Source organism: Pseudoliparis swirei, chromosome 24 (assembly GCF_029220125.1).
Source record: "Pseudoliparis swirei isolate HS2019 ecotype Mariana Trench chromosome 24, NWPU_hadal_v1, whole genome shotgun sequence".
NCBI classification, from domain to species: domain Eukaryota; kingdom Metazoa; phylum Chordata; class Actinopteri; order Perciformes; family Liparidae; genus Pseudoliparis; species Pseudoliparis swirei.
Window position 1 is genome coordinate 6,477,594 of NC_079411.1, and position 17,916 is coordinate 6,495,509.

The 17,916-nt window shown below is 41.1% G+C and overlaps 1 protein-coding gene across 2 annotated transcripts; it reads right to left on the bottom strand.

Moving 5' to 3' along the window:
* Nucleotides 1-6,275: 6,275 nt before the first annotated feature.
* anxa5b (annexin A5b) lies at nt 6,276-15,280 on the bottom strand. Of its 2 annotated transcripts, XM_056409630.1 has the most exons (13): nt 15,165-15,280; nt 14,865-14,907; nt 11,885-11,960; nt 11,429-11,523; nt 9,902-10,015; nt 9,689-9,779; nt 9,030-9,109; nt 8,575-8,625; nt 7,971-8,064; nt 7,785-7,880; nt 7,629-7,687; nt 6,762-6,884; nt 6,276-6,641 (listed from the first exon to the last, which is right to left on the bottom strand). In XM_056409630.1, exons 2-13 carry the CDS (start codon nt 14,865-14,867, stop codon nt 6,579-6,581), a joined length of 945 nt encoding a protein of 314 aa, XP_056265605.1. In that variant the 5' UTR covers nt 14,868-14,907; nt 15,165-15,280; the 3' UTR covers nt 6,276-6,578. The 2 variants fall into 2 exon arrangements, with proteins under 2 accessions (XP_056265605.1, XP_056265604.1); XM_056409629.1 differs by lacking the exons at nt 14,865-14,907; nt 15,165-15,280 and having other exon boundaries at nt 11,885-11,969.
* Between the last annotated feature and the right edge of the window lie 2,636 nt (nt 15,281-17,916).

Genomic DNA, 17,916 nt, shown 5'->3' on the forward strand with positions numbered 1-17,916 from the left:
TCCGGTTTCCTGCAGTGGACTCTAATTACTTCCTCAATGACAGCAGCCAGCTGCATATAGGAGTCATTTCTATACGGGGAGATTGTGAGTAAAGACTGCTATGATCCAGCTGTGTGTGTGAGAGTGTGTGTGCACGTGTGTGTGTGTGTGTGTAATCCCTGAACAAGTGCAACCCCAGATGTGGATTTTATGCTTTCCTGTCAACTCCTGACCTTCTTCACCTCTGACCTGCTGCTCTTTGTCCCCTCAGACAGACACTTAAAAACTGGAGAGAGATTTCCACCTTTTAACGGAAGTCCGCTCTCTTTGATGGCACAAAGGGGATTTTGTTTTACCGACTCCTTCAACCAGAGCTCAAGGACACATTCCAGGAAGGAGGAAGTAGTTGGAGGTTACAAGTCAAGGGTCAAGAAGGAAATGAGGATACCATCCCAAAGCCTTCTAGGAGTCCTCGTGTAGCTTTATTTATTTTCTGTTTGGGCTCCTGCAGGCTTTGATCAAGAGGAGATCCACCGTGAGGATAATGTTTTTTAACTTCACACTTCTAGTTTTTCGTTGCGGAGACACTGACATGTGTGCTAAAGGTCTAAGGACATTAAACTCTAAACATTTTAAAACTAATGATATACCGGTTTCTTTCTGTGTGTGTATTTGTGTGGTTGTGCCACTGTGCTGGCTGGTCTCATCCAGTAACATAGCTATGAAAGATAATGCCCCATAATTCGTAGATATCCGACATAATCATGAACGAGTAGGTATAAAGATTGTTGAAGCACACGAAGGGCGGGCGGGACTGAAGATGAATGGGTACAATAAACAGACATCTTTCAGCCTCGGTCAACATTGATGTTTTTGTCACGTAACTTGCTTTAATGTAGAAAAACGCACACAAAAAATTTACTTTTTTGTAAGATATCATATCAACAGTGGTATGAAGATATAGCACTGAGCGCTTATCCACCAATAACTTTGCAGAGACGGAGAGACTTGTTTCCTGCTTATATTTAAAGGTGCAGTTTGTAGGATTTCGTGGCATCAAGTGGCGAGGCTGCAGATTGCAACCAACTGAAACTTTTCGAGAACTACCAGCCCGACCTCATGAGAAGACGTATGTCGCTTGGCGTTTCCTCGAATCATTATTACACATTTTTGGGCTTTTTGCACGTCATACAACAAACACCACGTTGCTACGTTTAGGCAACAAAACTATGACGACGGACTCAGTTAGGTCTCGGTAACGAAATCGCTCAGTAAGGTTTATGAAAAACATCCGAGTTGGGTTTAAAGTAATATGTAAACTGAGTAAAATACGTAGAAACAACGTCACAAGAAACCACGTCAGATACGTCACCAACATAACAACACGCCGTAGCCTCTCGCACTTTGGATACTATCTCACCAGTTGTTGTCATAGTTACAGAGATGAGGTCAGTACAGACCACACGGCGTACGAATGACACACCAAAAAACGTGCACGGAATTAATATCATCGACACCACAGTGTTGGCTACACCTGTGGATTAAACATCCAGAACCTTCCTGCTCTCCCCTTAGTTTTATTTAGAGTCAACTGAATGTTTTCATGTTCTCCCCATTTCGCCTGTTGACCTTTTGACCTCATTAGAATTTTAGACCTCATTTTTTATTTTCTACCTCACCTCATTAAATTTCTGAAACCTGCCTTGCTGTGCACTTTACCCCATACTTATATTAATATTTTTAATTATCGCACTGTGTTTATTGTTTATTGTTGTTAATTTCATTGTCTATTGCTGCACCACCCGCCATGACACATTCCTTGTCTCTGTAAATATACATGGCAATACAAAGTTTCTAGTTCTGATTCTGATTGATTCACATTTCAGTCAAATGACACATACTTTAGAAAAGTTCAGCTGGCCTTATAAAGAAAATGTGTTATTGTATGTTTTTCTTTTGAGTTATCAGTGTTTTGTTCTCGTGCAGAGCCTAAAGATATTCCCTATAAAGCAGAGCTCTAATATATAAGGAGGGCTAAAAGAGGAGATGTCACATCTTCATCATTGGGATAAAACACACGTGTAATAAAATCCGGTCTGCTGTTGCCAAAATTCTCAAGCTGGCGCACGATCATAAAGCATAAGGATGTTTGATTTGTTTCAATGAGGCGTCCGCAGGGAGACATCGTCACCGACTTTATGAGTGAGGTTGATATTCAAGGGAAAAATCAATCTTGCAGGTCTGATGAAGTCTCTCTTCATCTTCGTCATCTCTTCACTGTCCTGTCTCAAATAAAAGTCTAACTAATTATTACCTATTACTTAACTGTATTATATATTTTTAAAAGGCCCTTCGTCTTTTCCCGGGCTGAATGATCCTCGTCATCACTTTTAAACATGTAGAGTACTACAGAAGCCATGTCAAGACAAATACTTCCACGAACCCCGGTTATATCTTAATTAGGTGAGGAAATCCCTGAAGGAAAACACATTACCGCAAATAATCGTCCACTCATCTGAGTCATATTCAAGGTATGCGAATTCTTCTCCCGCTCATACGATGTGGGCTGTTACGACGGCGGCACGTCTCGTCTTGTCTCTTTTCCTGTCGACGCTTTACAAACCGAACGAACGCCCCGTGAAAGCCTTTGACTCCTCGGCTCAAAGTATTACAACAGCTTCTTTTTAAAGCCCTTTGAGGTTTCAGACCTTTCAAACAAAATCACACCATGTTTTCTTTCTGTTCTTCCATACAACCTGTTCCCAGAGACGACCCCACTCAGAGAGGTGATGCATGAGACGGGTGCAAACTCGTTTTTACTTGGGGCTCCAGACGAATGGTTTGTTGGGGCTCCTCTTTTTGTTAATGTCCACATTCTTCTTTTGCGCATTTAAGACTTTGATGCCAAAGTAGCCAAATAAATCTGATTTGCTGCATGTATTCCATTTGCTGTTTGGACATTCGGTCAGAAAGAGCTTTTGAATTCTATGCCTTTACGATGCTGATCATCCTTATGGATCTGTGATGTCTTCTGATTCTGGCTCAAGGTTAAAGGAGAACGTGGCTCCTAAACATTCAGTTTCAATCAAATTTAGTTTATTTTCTATAGCCCAACATGACAAATTATGAATTTACCTCAGAGGGCTTTACAATCTGTACACATACGACATCCATGTACATACCTGAAGCCAGCCAACTCCTCGTCGTCACATTCTCTTGCATCCCCATCACCTGATGTCCTACACCCACCTGCACACCTGTTCCCACTTCCCCAATCACCTGATGTCCTACACCCACCTGCACACCTGTTCCCACTTCCCTAATCACCTGATGTCCTACACCCACCTGCACACCTGTTCCCACTTCCCCAATCACCTGATGTCCTACACCTGTTCCCACTTCCCCAATCACCCTCGTAGAATGAACACGGCCCGCTTCCATTCATTGGCTGCCTGATCGTGTATTGTGCTTCAGCCGGGGAGTGGCCGGGTGTCAGTGGATGTATTGAGGCGATAACTTTATGGTTTTAGGAGCAGAAAGTCTGGAGTGCCAGAGCAAGCCTTCAGGAATGTGTGTGTTTAGGATTCGGGACAACTTCCAGCACCAGCTTACTCCCAAATCTACGGATTTGTGGTCACGACTTCATGGCAGGTCGTGAAAGGCGGCAGAAAATCCCCTCTTTCCTTTGGAAAACCGTTCGCTGGTTTCTTAGCTGTTCTTGTGTGTTACTTAATCAACCCTTTATGCCAAAGCAAGATGCAAAGATCAGATCGGATGACCAAAACATAAAATAAAATATCCTGAAATTGTAAGCTTCACTGCACCTTGAAATATATTCCTCAAGTCTCTGAAAAGCTGCTGGAGGGATAGACACCATTCTTCATGAACATATTTCCTCATTATGTTCAGTTTTGTCAAATATTTCACTCATAAATAACCCACGGATCTGATAGCTGTTGGGTAAGATTCACATGCTCATCAAACTCTTAGTTCTGTCTCCTCCTCACGTGCCTTTCATCATCTTTAAAAAAAAACCTAAGTTATCAGGCTAGGCAGTGAAGCAGTGGCTTGCAGAAATAACCACAACAGTTTCCAAAAAGAAAATAAGAATAAGAAAATAGAAAAATACAACGACATTTTGAATCTTTGCCCCTCTAATCTGGAAATAAGTAACACTCTGAACCACACAACTGGTCCTGCTTTCTGTAATTATATGTAGTGTATTCTATTTAGTATTCACTCTTTTCTTTAACATGAAATAACAACACATTCTGCATCAACCCACATCAATGCTCTCGATCAGTTTATTTTTTAAGTGGGAGGCTCAATGAATGAAAGAGGAAAGAAACCTTAGTTTTCAAAAGAAGATCACATATAAAAGCCTCAGTAGACTTACTGGTATGACTTACTGGTATGAGTCACTACTAGTGAGACTTACCGGTATGACCTACAGGTAAGAAACGAGCCATCGTTCATATCTTTGGAGCTGTCTGTGCTTTTTCTGACGATGACAATTGTCATTGCTCCCCTCTTTGTGTTAGGATTATACTGGGAGCCCCTGCTGGGACAATGTAACCCCCTGAAAATATCTATAAGTTATCTATAGCCGTTAGTATTCATTGCTAAATTATTAATACAGCACAGTATGACATTCAACTAACTGTCTTTTACATGGTTTGGAACACATGTTAAGGAATGCAAGAACTATTTCTGCACTGAGGAACACACCTTTTCTGACTTTTGCGGTCCCCATTTGACCTATGCCCATCCCCCACACGTCGCAGTCACAGTTTCAGCTACCCACCATCAGTCGGAACATGAGTTATAAAATGTGTATTTATCTGTATTATAAATGCAATTGTTCAATACTAAACTATTATTACAGCACATGATAGTTAAGTTACTATGCTTGTTATATAGTTTGGAGCATCAGCACAACTTTGTCAAATGTATTCAGAATCAAGGATATTAAAAACATCAACGTATTTTTCTTTTGAAGCACTGAAGTTTTGGTGAAACATAAACTAAGCAATGCAATAACATTTCTGCACTTGCTCAAAAAGTGAGGGTTAAACACATTTCCACGTCACAGAGTTCCAGTAGGAACATGCATTACAAAATGGAAATTAATCAGTATTATAAACTCAATTATTCAATTCTAAACTATTATTACAGAACATAAGTCAACTTACTATGCTTTTTATATAATCTAATTTATTATAGTAATAATATTTCTGCACTTACTCAAATAAGTGAGGGTTAAACACTCTTTCCCTGACATGTGCGGTCCCCATCAGACCCAGCCCCTACCAACTGCCTCCCGGAGTTTCATCAGTAAGAACATGTGGCATCAGAAAATGGAGGCAACATGGACTGCAGCACTGCAAACAACAGGCCGAAGAACATTTTAAGTATAATAGCAGCTGTTCCCGTTAACTTGATCTTGAACTGCAGTTATTAGTTCAGAGCCTCGGTGGTGAAGAATAGGGGTGGCTCTGGATGTCAGGAGGGGCTTTAGATGTCAGGAGGGGCTGAAACCATCAAAACACAACTCAACGCTCGAGTGAGTACTTCAGATTTGACCTACAAAGCGGAGTGGAAACATGCACACACAAAAACACGCATGGCAGCGAGGTGGGAGGAGTCGGAGGCATTGTTCTTCCTGTGCCTCGAGGTGGCCTGACTCCCACACCCTGCAGTTCGGAGCGTATTATTGGCAACTGGTTTCTCTGGTAATAATCAAGGGCAACCGCCTGGGAGGACGCCTTCGACCCACACACGGATCAAAACATCTTCCCGTGATGTATTTTTACTCAGCAGCTGTTGGTTCAGTTTAAGTACATAAGTGAAGGTCAACCGGAGTAGTGACACTGATGTCAACAGAGAGCCAAATAAAGTGTCAGAGAAGAAATGGTATACATCTTTAGGCACAATGAATGCAAGATGTCACAGAATTAGCATTTAGGTTTTATGCAACATATAAACAAACTGAATAGAAAACTTAAGATCTGCTGCAGCTCTTTTTAAACTATGGCTTAAAACTCTACATTTGCCACTGCTACTCTAATTATAATGATTAATTTGCCGTATAAATATCTGAAGGCTGTACTCCAGTATGAATCACCTACATTCTCAATGTGAGTGAATTCCTCTCTATTAAAGCTGCTATAGCTCCCTCTAGTGGCAGTGAGAGGACATGTGTATGTCAACAGGAAGCCAACAGGTGCTGTAAACACGTACTTGTACACGTGTACTAAAGGACTGGTACTGAGACACAACAGAGACAAGAAAATAAAAACATTATCAATTGAAATGTTTATTAGTGCAGATATGGTTCCTGCCTTACGAAGTGCAAACAAAACAAATGTAGTCTAGTGCTTTCGTATTACAACTGCTTGATATCATATTTGTCATATTGAAGATGTTAGTCGGCCAAAAGTTACAGAATGTGTTAGCTACATTTGAAAGACATTATTAGGAGTAATATTTTACAAAGACCTGATGGGCCGTCTCTCACGCACAAGAACATGACGTCGCTTTGGACTCTGAGAGAAGAGGCACTTCAGGCGTGGTCCCTGTTGTCTTGCTTGTTGCCCCGGTTACTCATCATCGCCACCACAGAGCAATAGTAGAGCCTTTCGGTAGTCGCCACCGGTATCTCCCTGTAACAAACACACAGAAATACAGAACAAAGAAAGCTTCATAGGAGTATGGACACTTATATTTAGTAACTTTGTGTATCGTGCAGGGGGGTTGTATATCCTGTTTGTGTGTTTGCGTACCTTGATCATGGAAAACAGAGAGCAGGCAGACAACTTCCTGAACTCAGTTCTGATGTTCATCAAGTCCACCTCACTGCGGGTCACCATCACTCTGATCAGGGTGTTATCGTCAGTTCCGGCACCCTGCAACCACAAGATGACCGGGAGCTTAATGAATGTATAACGATCCTCGGAGAGAACGGGGTATTTAGCAATACTTCATGTGTGGCCTGGATACAGATCTACATTGTTTGACAAATGCGCTCCATGTGACCATCTTTTGGCCACTTGAGGGAACAGCTGAAACAATCTGAGCATAACACTGACTCATCGTCCCCTTTTAAAGTTGGTATGGTAAACATGTTGCTTATTTAAACATCCAACAGTTGCTTAGTTAAACATCAAAGAGTTATGGAACGACATTCACTTTCATTTGGAGTTGTGCTTCTGGCCAACGCAGTCATTGTTTTGAGAGCTTTTCTTCGGCTTACGAACCCAACAAAGCAAAAAAACTACGATAAAGACGGTTTTACCCATAGATTCTGTAAATTTTCACACAACTGACCGTCTTCATGTTATTTAAAATTGACATTCAAATTGTAAAACATCTTTTAGAATATGGATTGAAAATAAAGAACCTCAACTTGTGAGTTTAGCAATTCCCGCCACTTCTAATTTAATTTGAAATTCTGATTTAAAAAAGCTTTTGACATGAATTCAGACGGTTTGTTAAGCAGCCATGTTGGTGGCAAATGATTTTCTCCACTGGGGATTAATAAAGTTTTCGGATCTAATTGCATTTTGCTGATATTATAATGTGTCCTTATAACTACTGTCATGATGCTCAAACATATCATTACACTTAATCTGCTATGTTCGATGTCTTACCTTCAATGCATAGTACAGAGTCTCAGCAAAATAGGTCGGAACGCTCCTGGCACACTTGACTTTAGAGAAAAAAACATTGAGAAGGTGTCGTTATTATTCATTCAAGGGTCACCCCCTCTCGAGAAGCAACAGAACCAGCCTGCTGTAGTTTCGTACCGACGGCCAGAAGCAGATCTTCCAGGCCTCCAGATGTTTCCCTCTTGATGCTCTCCTCCATCTCGTATCCAGTCAACTTCATGTAGGCATCAAATACTGAAACGCACAGGTTCAGAATTGGTTTGTATATCATGTGAAGTTCCCTCCCCAAAGAGATGTGAGAGGCTCTGTAACTCTCAGACGAACCTTTCCTCAGGTGTTCTGCACTCCGGTTTCCCAGGATGGTGACAAACGTTTGTTCATCAGTGCCGAACTTCTCCTCCCCTGCCTTGAAGAGCACCTGCGACCACAGAAACACACCTTGAGGTACTGAAGTTGTTATGCTTCTGCTTCTCTACCTGTCAGAGGGAGGCAGAGTAGTTCTTAATGAATATGCTTTCGGAATAGCGACGAGTTCAGCTCTCTCGGAGCTCAGAGAGGATCAGAGATAATGACGGTAACAGCCACTAAACAAAAACAAAGTCTCGTCCGGAGTGGGGATGGATCACGTTCACACAGAAGTTATTCTAGAGCAGAAAAGAAGCAGCAAGAGCTGGAAAAAATTATGAACTGCTTCAGTGTATTGACTGTAGTTGTAATCTTGTTTAAATTCAACCAAGAAGTTTCAGGGGAACTTTTACTCGCTCACATTATTACAGATCAGCCACACCCACCCACCCACACACACACACACCACTTATATCCTATCAACACACACGTGACAGTCACACCCTCAGACAAGGAGACAAAAGCACCAGTGATAGTGATGAGCAGAAATAGTTCCCGATCAGCGTTTAAATATCCGACTCACCTCAGCGTCGGCCTCGATGGTTTCCCGCTGGATCCCCGTCGGCCTGTTCGCCTGAGGAGACACAAGACATGTATCTTAGAGAGGAGACAAGGAGAGGAAAGGATACAAGGCCGGAAACACGGCTAGAGAAGAAGAGAATAGAGACACATTGAGAAAAGGAGAGGCCACAAGGACAGTGGAGAGGAGGGGAGACGAGGATAGAGAAGAGGAGACATGGACAGAGGAGAGGAGGGGAGACGAGGATAGAGAAGAGGAGACATGGACAGAGGAGAGGAGACGAGGATAGAGAAGAGGAGACATGGACAGAGGAGAGGAGGGGAGACGAGGATAGAGAAGAGGAGACATGGACAGAGGAGAGGAGATGAGGATAGAGAAAAGGAGACATGGACAGAGGAGAGGAGACGAGGATAGAGAAGAGGAGACATGGACAGAGGAGAGGAGGGGAGGAGGTTTACCTGCAGCAAAATAACCAGAAGTCTCTGAAAGTGACCTGAAGTGTCCCCAGATATATCTTCCTCCAGGTCGTCGTCATACTCTGAGAAACACGAGCAACACACGTGTTCAAGTTCTCTTTCACACCTACTCGTTAAAAATGTTTCCCGGTTTACTGTGACACTGTTGTTGTCCATCTTTAGGAAACATCTGTCCATCAGATTCATCTTTGACACAAGCATCTTAAAACACATACATATATTTAATATCGACCAACACAAACTAGTGCAGCTATCAGAAGCCAAACATCCCCATATCCCTTCTATTTTGTTTATCTACTGTTAATTTATTTCCATCTTTGTTCAGCACTTTTGAAACTGTCCCTCCTCCACATGCCAGTGTTCCTTTTCTTCGCACCAACTCAGCTCGGAGTCTATAATTAAAGTTAAGCTACACTAAATAAAACATGATCGGCGTGACTCCAGAAGCGTTCCCTTTATTCCCCCGTCCCTACTCACTGCTTGTGAGAGCCATTCATAAAAAAACATACATATTTGTAAATATTTTTACTGTCAATTTAAACTGCAGATGAGAATTCATTCTGTAGTTCCACTGTAGAATGTTTATTAACACGGACCAATAACGACTTCTGCGTCATGCAGCACGTGAGTGTGAGCGTTACCTTTCCTGTACGCAGCGACCATTTCCTTCACCTGCTCAGGTGTTCTGGAGGCGAGGATCTCCACGAGGACCTTCTCGTCGGTTCCTGCTCCCTGAAGGTCAAAGAGGGAACCGGCCAGATGAAGTTACAGTGGAGATTCCAGCTGCTCAGACTGCTGACATGTATGTTCCTTCTGCCGCACGTACGATCCTTCATCTCATCTGGAGCGCTCACCTTTATGGCGTTGCGGAGCAACGACACGTCATAAGCGAGGGGCGGGGTCAACAGTCCCACGACCAGGGCCTCAAATGTGCCCCCCAGCTCTCCCTTCAGCCGATCTACCAGGTCCTGTGATGAGGACACAACATGGACTTTAATTCAACCCCGTGTGAGACCGCAGTGCAACGCTGCGCATCGACAACATGTACGGACGTTGCAGTGCAGCGGTATTATTTTTGTTACGGTTCATGTAAAATAATGGTGGTTAAAGGCCTCAGTGTGCTTTGAATGAAGAGCGTGTCGATTGGTCTAACTCAGTGGCTCTCAAACGTTTTCTGTCACGAAAGATGTTCACGCCCCAACAAAATTGTAACAAAATGGTCCATGCTGAATTATTATTGATAAAACATTGTTTTGTGACTCCTCCATCAGTGCTTTTTCAAATAATAAAATTACTTTACAACCTCTTTCAATTAAACCAGATTGCTCCATCAGACAAGAAACTAATACACGTTTTCAATCACTTTATTAGAATACAAATAGAGTTCTAATTGTGCAAAAAATAACTAATATTTGGCAAAAAATAGCTTATTGTGGCTGCAATTAACCCGTTTTGCACTGAATATATCTTTAAGATAATAACAATTCAGTGCAACCTGTGAAAAACTAAGACCAAACAAGTTAAATTATTTGTCAATAAAGAGTTTTACTGATTTTTACACGGCATATCATAAAAAAAAAATAAACAATAACGTGCAACCTTTGCAAAACCAAACAAAACGAGTGCAGTTATGCGAGTCATCGCGTATACCCATTATTATGTTGCAGTGAGCTTTCCACTACGATTGATACGGCCACTCTCAATTCATGCTCAATGTTGAGCTCTTGTTTTGAAGGGCAACAGAAGGAACGGAGGTAACACCTGGCAAGTCGCCAAGAATCTCCTGCTAACGTCGTTACGTTTTACATCAAAGTACAGGCATTTTGCTCTTTATTTATTAATGACCTAGTTCTATGTCTTTGTACTTTGTAATATGTAAAGTTCTCAATAAAGGTCTTGAAATAAAAAAAATCGACATTTCCCCTTGCCTCACCTGTAATGCCTTGGCGCCCCAGTAGAGGGGCACGCCCCACTGTTTGAGAACCACTGGTCCAACTGCATCTTTACCCATGACGGGATGTGCTTCAACTGCTCAATAAGCAACTGCCAACCATGTTCAGGGCGTATTGCTTGTTTAGAGTCAGCATATTCTGCTCCGCTTTTGTTAAAGGAACAGTTGTAGATCAATGGCCACACTGGAGCCACCAGCCATGAGCTTAGCTTAGCATAGACTGAGAACAAGGGGACGCAGATAGTCTTGCTGTTTCCTGTATAAAAGGTATAACATTACAGTAGTTGCGTTTATACCTTAAACATGTTAGTACCTCAGAGCATACACTAGTTTGTTTGAAGCATACGGAAGCCGTTTGTTTTAGTTTTTAAGTTGAAGCTCTTCTAATGTGTGTGTTTATGTGGTTTTACAGCAGTTAAGGTGGTCCAACCTTTCCAAACAGAGTTTTGAAGGCGACCTTGATGTCCTGCCTCTGGACGTTGCTGCGAGCCACCAACAGCTGCAAGATGGCTTCCTCATCGGTCCCTACGACAGAAAACACCATGGTTACCCAGACAAGCAGCAAAGAGACGCACAGATTACAAAACAGTGACTATGCTCGGTCAAGGCGGTTTCTTGATTACAACTATTCCACCCACATAATAACAGCCTCCAGTCGAGGTCAGATGATGGGTTTTTCCCCCCCTCAGTGACTCAATTTGCATGTCCGTTGGTGTGTTTATGACTAACTGCTGTGTGGGCGGAGCTCCGCTCAGACTAGAGGAACTCCCAAAAAAAGCTCTCTCATTGGTCTGTTGGAAGTTGTACTACTCACTGACACCACACAGTGTACACTGTGTAGATGTGTACACACACACACACACACACACACACACACACATCTTACCCAGCCCTTTCATGGCCTTGTACAGGACCTCAGCATCATCAGTGGCATTGAAGTTTCTACTGGCTTTTACGGTGGCCTGCAACATGGAAGAAATGGACACGAGAGAATGTAGTTTTTAAATATATTTTTTGTAAATTTCTTTTTGAAGCACAGCTGATATCTCCATATACATGTTAGCACCTCTATAGCTTATGTCTCAATACATTCAAATGTTCTTCCAGCTGCAACATTATCATCGTCTTTTTCTTATTTGAGTAGTAAATAAACAATAACTCCTTCATTAATACACCTGGCCTTCGTGGCTTCCAATAGGACGGAGATGGCAAATGAGAAAAAGTCTCTTTGTGTGTGATATTGCAGCAGCAACAATATTCATGCTAAATCTTTCTGTAAACAAGTGGTCACTTCAGATGAGACACATCCAAAGAATATCCCTCTGCTCCACTTAAATCACTCTGTTGTTACATGCATACATATTACATATTAACCGTATTTGAGAATAACCCCGTTTATATCACAAGTTGTATGCTTACAACAGATGTCAGAGACTCTTCTCCGTCTCCTCATTAAGAGAAATTACAGAACACACTAAATCAATCTTAACATTTATGATAGAGTACATAGTGTACAAATTAAAAATGTGTCTTTAATTTGTCTTGTGCATACTAATTGTTCACCTCAGTCTTTCAGATGCACCAAATGAACTTAATGACTTACAGACGACATGAAAATACATGCAGATGTGCACACAAGCTCTCACATCCCACTCCGTTCCCACATTGTAATTTTAGCCAACTATGTCTCCGAATACTCCAGCGATTGGAATAAACTGGATTATCAGGCCAATCATTGTTCTGAATGTGGAAAAAGTGTTTCAGACTGATCGATACTGAGGGCCGTGAACTTGTGATAAGGCGGAAAAACATTAACTTTAAGATCGATTTTTAGAAGAAAAAAATCGAACTCATGCTGCACTCATTCCAGACACACCCTAAAACTGTTATACATTGACAAAAAGATAAATGGTTGATTCTTTTTTTCCACGGGGAGGGAAGTTTAGAGAGGAAAACCGCGGGAATGTCTCTGGAATCCCTGAAAATCTGTGAGGGGGGGAAAAAAGGAGCTGTGGAACGTCCAAAAACATGTCGACGTGAACAACCAGGATTCTGTCTTTCCCTGTAGGAAGGAATGCCAACATTTCCACAAGCTCTCATAAACACACTCATCACCACAGGCGGAACTAAATCTAATCAACATGCAGACGGCTGCTCGGACAGACGGCTGAACAATGAGATAGTCGGAACAGCAACACAACGCAGATTGGTTGAACTGGAATGTATGAGGCAGCTTTAGCTCCTATAGCGAGGTACACATGGTGTGGAGCGAGCTCAGACACGACCGGAGGGGTCTGATGGTGAATGTAAACAGAGGTGGGCACAACTGGCATCTCACTGGCATTTAAAGCACAAACTGTGACAATAATCCACAATACATGCAACCCTGAGGTCCCCTATCCTATTTTAAAATAATTATTAACTGTATACATTGTATACATTGAGCATGAATAATTAACAGATTAATGGGCGGCATTATTCTGTATTTTATATATTGTTAACTAATAGAGTTCACTTCATTGTTTGTGGCGCTCTAAGGAATTCAAAGTGTGTACATGGTCAAATGTATTATTAAAAGTTATATTTTTAAAAAGTGGATATATTTATCTTTTTAGACTCAAATGTCCTTAACTTTGACCATTGTAAACACAAACAGTGATGATGGACTCGTCACTGAAGGAGGAGACATTGTGTGTCCAGTTGAAATTAACAATATTTCAAGACAGGAATCTGTCAAAATCAAAAGGCAAAAGTTGTAATGTTTTTGTTTTAATTTGTTTGACTTTAAACTCATTTAGGAATTTGAATATGTCCTAAAACATGTCAGGAGGGTATCTTTAGATGTTTGACGATCATCCTTTAACAGTTTTCTCCACCAAAAGAAATTCTTGGAATTTAGGAGAACCATGTGGAGATAAACAACTGTTTTTAAAAACATAAAAGAGAATGACTGGATTAGTCATCTTTGGAAAGTTTTCCAGAATTTCACTCTAAATAATTTTTATAGTGGAGAGGGCAACATTCTGGCTTCAGAAAAAAAGACAATTGGTTCCGAAAACCAGATGGGCACTGTAGTTTGAAACAGATTTGACTGAAACTGGAGTACATATTGTATTTATTGGGCACTTGAGTGCACAGTGTGTGGGACTGACTCAATAAATAAACTATAGTGCACTATGTCATTCGGTTTAACGGTGTGGCTCAATGATGGGCCCTTAAGCTCCACCCTGACAAAAGAAAAAGAGTTTCCCCTTTAAGAGAGAAGATGGTTGGCTATAGAAAAAAAGGGAAATGGGAGTATTTAAAAACAGAGAGCTGAAGAGACAGAGACCCACCCGACTGGAATAGAGCCCACATGAGTCATAAGATAAACTCCCCAACATCCCCAAATGTAACCCCTACCAGGATTAACACACATACACTGCAATGTTAAGTAAAAGTGCATTTGATCACTTCTACGTACAAAAAGAAGAAGAATTAAGAGAAACTTAAAAGTTACTTGAAGTGTATACATACACACTTTCCTTGATCTTAAACAGACGTACTGCCACATCTTCTCCATGCAATAAATAATTCATTATGTTCTTACATTTCATCAACAGTGAATTCACCTTCACATGTTGTGAACTCCAACCTACTAATAGTTGATAACCTATGCCTTACAACTGTTTCTAAAGGGGGCGTGGTCTTAGAGTTCACAGTGGAAAAAACATTTATGAGTCACCTATTTGCATAAATAACGGACTTTAATTTGCAAAAAGACGAGGGGAACGTTACCATTGAAGTTTAAGTTTAATAAAAAATGCGTCGTGTTTTCTTTCAGTTTAAATAAATAAATAAAATGATGTGAGGCGAAGATGACTCACCATTTTGTCGGTGTTGGATATTTATTCTGCGGAAGAAGAAGATCTGTTGGAGAGGGGGAGAACGTTATTGAGCAATAAAACAAATACCAACACCAGATGCATTAACTCCAAACATCTTTCTCCGGGTAGGTATCCGGAGTTTATCCTCCACTTCCGCGCACCGAGCTGTCAGGCTCCGCGCGGACCTTTTGTCTGCAGGTCGACTCGCGGGACCCGCGTCCATGTCGGATGCTGCCGAACTGTTATGTGGAGGACGAGGCGGGTCACCTTGAACAAAGAGCTGCTCCGGGGGAAACTCACCGCCGAGTAGCAGCTGTCAGACGGAGCTCGGAGAGCGGAGAGATACAGCCGGCCGAGAGAGACGAGAGGAATAGAAGAAGCGCTGACGACAAATCCCCACCGATTTAACCTCTTCTGGTGTGCGCGTGAGTCGGCCACACCCCGATGCAGAGTCAGGAGGAGGGTCCGTGCTCCTGAAGCACTCTGGGAAATGGTGTTCCAGGTGTGCCGAAGAGAAACTTTTTTAATTTTAATTTTTAATTTAATTTGGTCTGTTTTATAAAGGCGGCAGAATAAATAAAGAGAGGGTTGATCCGCTTAGATACCATATGAGGAGTAGGCTGCAGTGTCACCGTGTTGTACTACATTATTAACAATATTATTATAGTCAGAATAATATATAGTCTATAGTACAACATATTCATATGGTATATATTGATATATTACCAGAAGGCCTGCGTGTGCACTCACACCTGACAACTGACTACATTGTATCTGACAGGTGGTTTCCATGTAGATATTCTTTATTTGGTTGACCTTTATAAAAAATAAATAAAGCAACTTGTGCCTCAATGTTAACTTTTAAAGGTGTTAAACATAACATTCAGAGAATATTGCATCTGAATGCATTCAACGCTTACAAAATCTGGGGCCACCAAAGTAAAGTGAAGACACGCTACTGTCATTACAATTTAACAAAGTTAACATGTAAGCAAACTACATGCAGCAGACAGAGAGCAACATTAGCATTCGGTTTGAGTCATTTGTTCGCCTGACACATTTTTTCAGTCCAATATTTGGTATGTTTAGGATCTCCTCATCTTTAGGGAAATGTATTAGCTGTAAAATGTTCCTCTATACCACGTATAGTTGTGGACTTTGTCTGTTTGTTGCTGGGCAATGGCATACACCAAGATTATAAAACTCTGCATCGAAAAAGAGGAACTGCAAAATTGAGCCATCATGTCCGTGGTTTTGTCACTGAGAGTGACACATTTCATATTACACATAGCCAATTCAATTAATTGTCAATATTAAAACATCAACTATTCAGGAGCTAACAATGAGCTGACAGATGGGAGGAAAGTCTGTTTACACTGTGCTCAGGCCCTCAAGACCTCAAAGAAAGATAAGACACCAAACATTACACTATCCTCATTGTCTCATCGTGAGAATATCTAAGTGCAATGCGACTGTATACTGAGAGTTTCATAACATGATCCATCATGTTGCGTACAACATGAAGATAAATAAATATGTCCTTGTTTTAGTTTTGTCTCTTACGTTTGCCAACTTTGTGTCGGTGAAGGAATGATAAGTTACTGGACACTAACATTTTTCCTGAGACATTTTATTAAATGGGTATCATACATTTAAGTAATGCAGCACAAAAGATGATGATGATTGAGTGCATGCATTCATGCAGACTGTATCATGACATCTTCTCAATTAACAAACCAAGGAATGGTAATTGAGTTACTTTCTACATTAATTGATTGACGACCAAATTAACTGGAATCCAGATATGAAAATTAATTTCAGACACATGCATTTGCTCAGCCTCTCTGAAAGCAGAACAGTACATGATCTCACTGAAATATGAAGCTTTTTTATACAACACATGGTTGCTAACATGCCAGAGCACCCAATGGTATCAATTATTCATATTTATAGATATTTCTATGAGGTACTGTTCTGCTTTCAGATAGGCTGAGCAAATACACGGGTCTTACATTGATTTGTATGTAACTGGAATCCAGCTGCTCGAGATTCAGAAGACAACAGGTTTTGACACCAAAACCGATTCAATTCCGCAGGTAATAAAATATACTGAATGAAGAATGTTATCTTGGGTATATATGGACCGGATGTTCATTCTATTGACTTTGGCATGTGTGGAATCTGCATGTCAATGAATCACCAAGTAAACCAAAGTGATAGCTGCAGATCAATTCTAACAAAGACTTAACACACGAAAGAGAGAGAGAGAGAGAGAGAGAGAGAGAGAGAGAGAGAGAGAGAGAGAGAGAGAGAGAGACAGAGAGAAAGAGTGTGTGTGTGTGTGTGGGGGGGGGGGTTGTACTGTATATAAATGCTTATTTAAAAAAAGTTAAGATAGAGCAGGGTTACACAATCAGCTTTCTTCAGCCTTCACCCTGAGTAAGGCTCATTGTGCCCTTGACCGTTATGTTACCTATAAGGTGACCTTCATTATATTTGTATGAAAATCCAAGCATTCTTTTTTTTTTTAAGTTCAAGCTTTTATTTTGAAATTAAGAAATTAACCATTCATTTCAAGAATGAAGAAGTCAAAGTCCACTTTTAAAAAAAAGTATATATTTAAGGGAGTTGAATTTAAAAAAAGATCTCTCACAGACTTAAATAGGTCTGAGAAGTTATGTGCCTTGCTCAAGGGCGTCTCAGTGGGGATAAGGAGGAAGTTACAAATGCTGCTCTTTCATCAAGTCCTGTTATTTAACCTTGAGGCAATATTGCCCCTCATTAATACATTTTTCCCCCTGAGCTATAACTATATCTCATGGTCTTCATATCACATGATAACATACATTTCCAAGACAACTGAACTCGATCTGTGTGGGTCATGTGTCTCGTCACCCTATGTATCTGGAGCATTGTGATTGTCGAAGTAACAGCATCAGAACTAACATGCTGAGTGAGACAAAAAGACAAAAGTACACCACAGTGCTCCAGCCATCCCCAACCTGCCGGTAAAGGAGTTTCACCGTTCATCTCCAAATGTTAACTGGCATGG

Coding starts and splice junctions, on each gene's coding strand:
- anxa5b (XM_056409629.1), bottom strand. CDS start 11,969: ATGTTGCAGGCCACCGTAAAAGCCAGTAGAAACTTCAATGCCACTGAT. Junction 9,780..9,901: donor TGCTCCGCAACGCCATAAAG/GTGAGCGCTCCA, acceptor TTTGACCTTCAG/GGAGCAGGAACCGACGAGAA. Junction 6,642..6,761: donor CTCTGTTTTCCATGATCAAG/GTACGCAAACAC, acceptor TGTTTGTTACAG/GGAGATACCGGTGGCGACTA.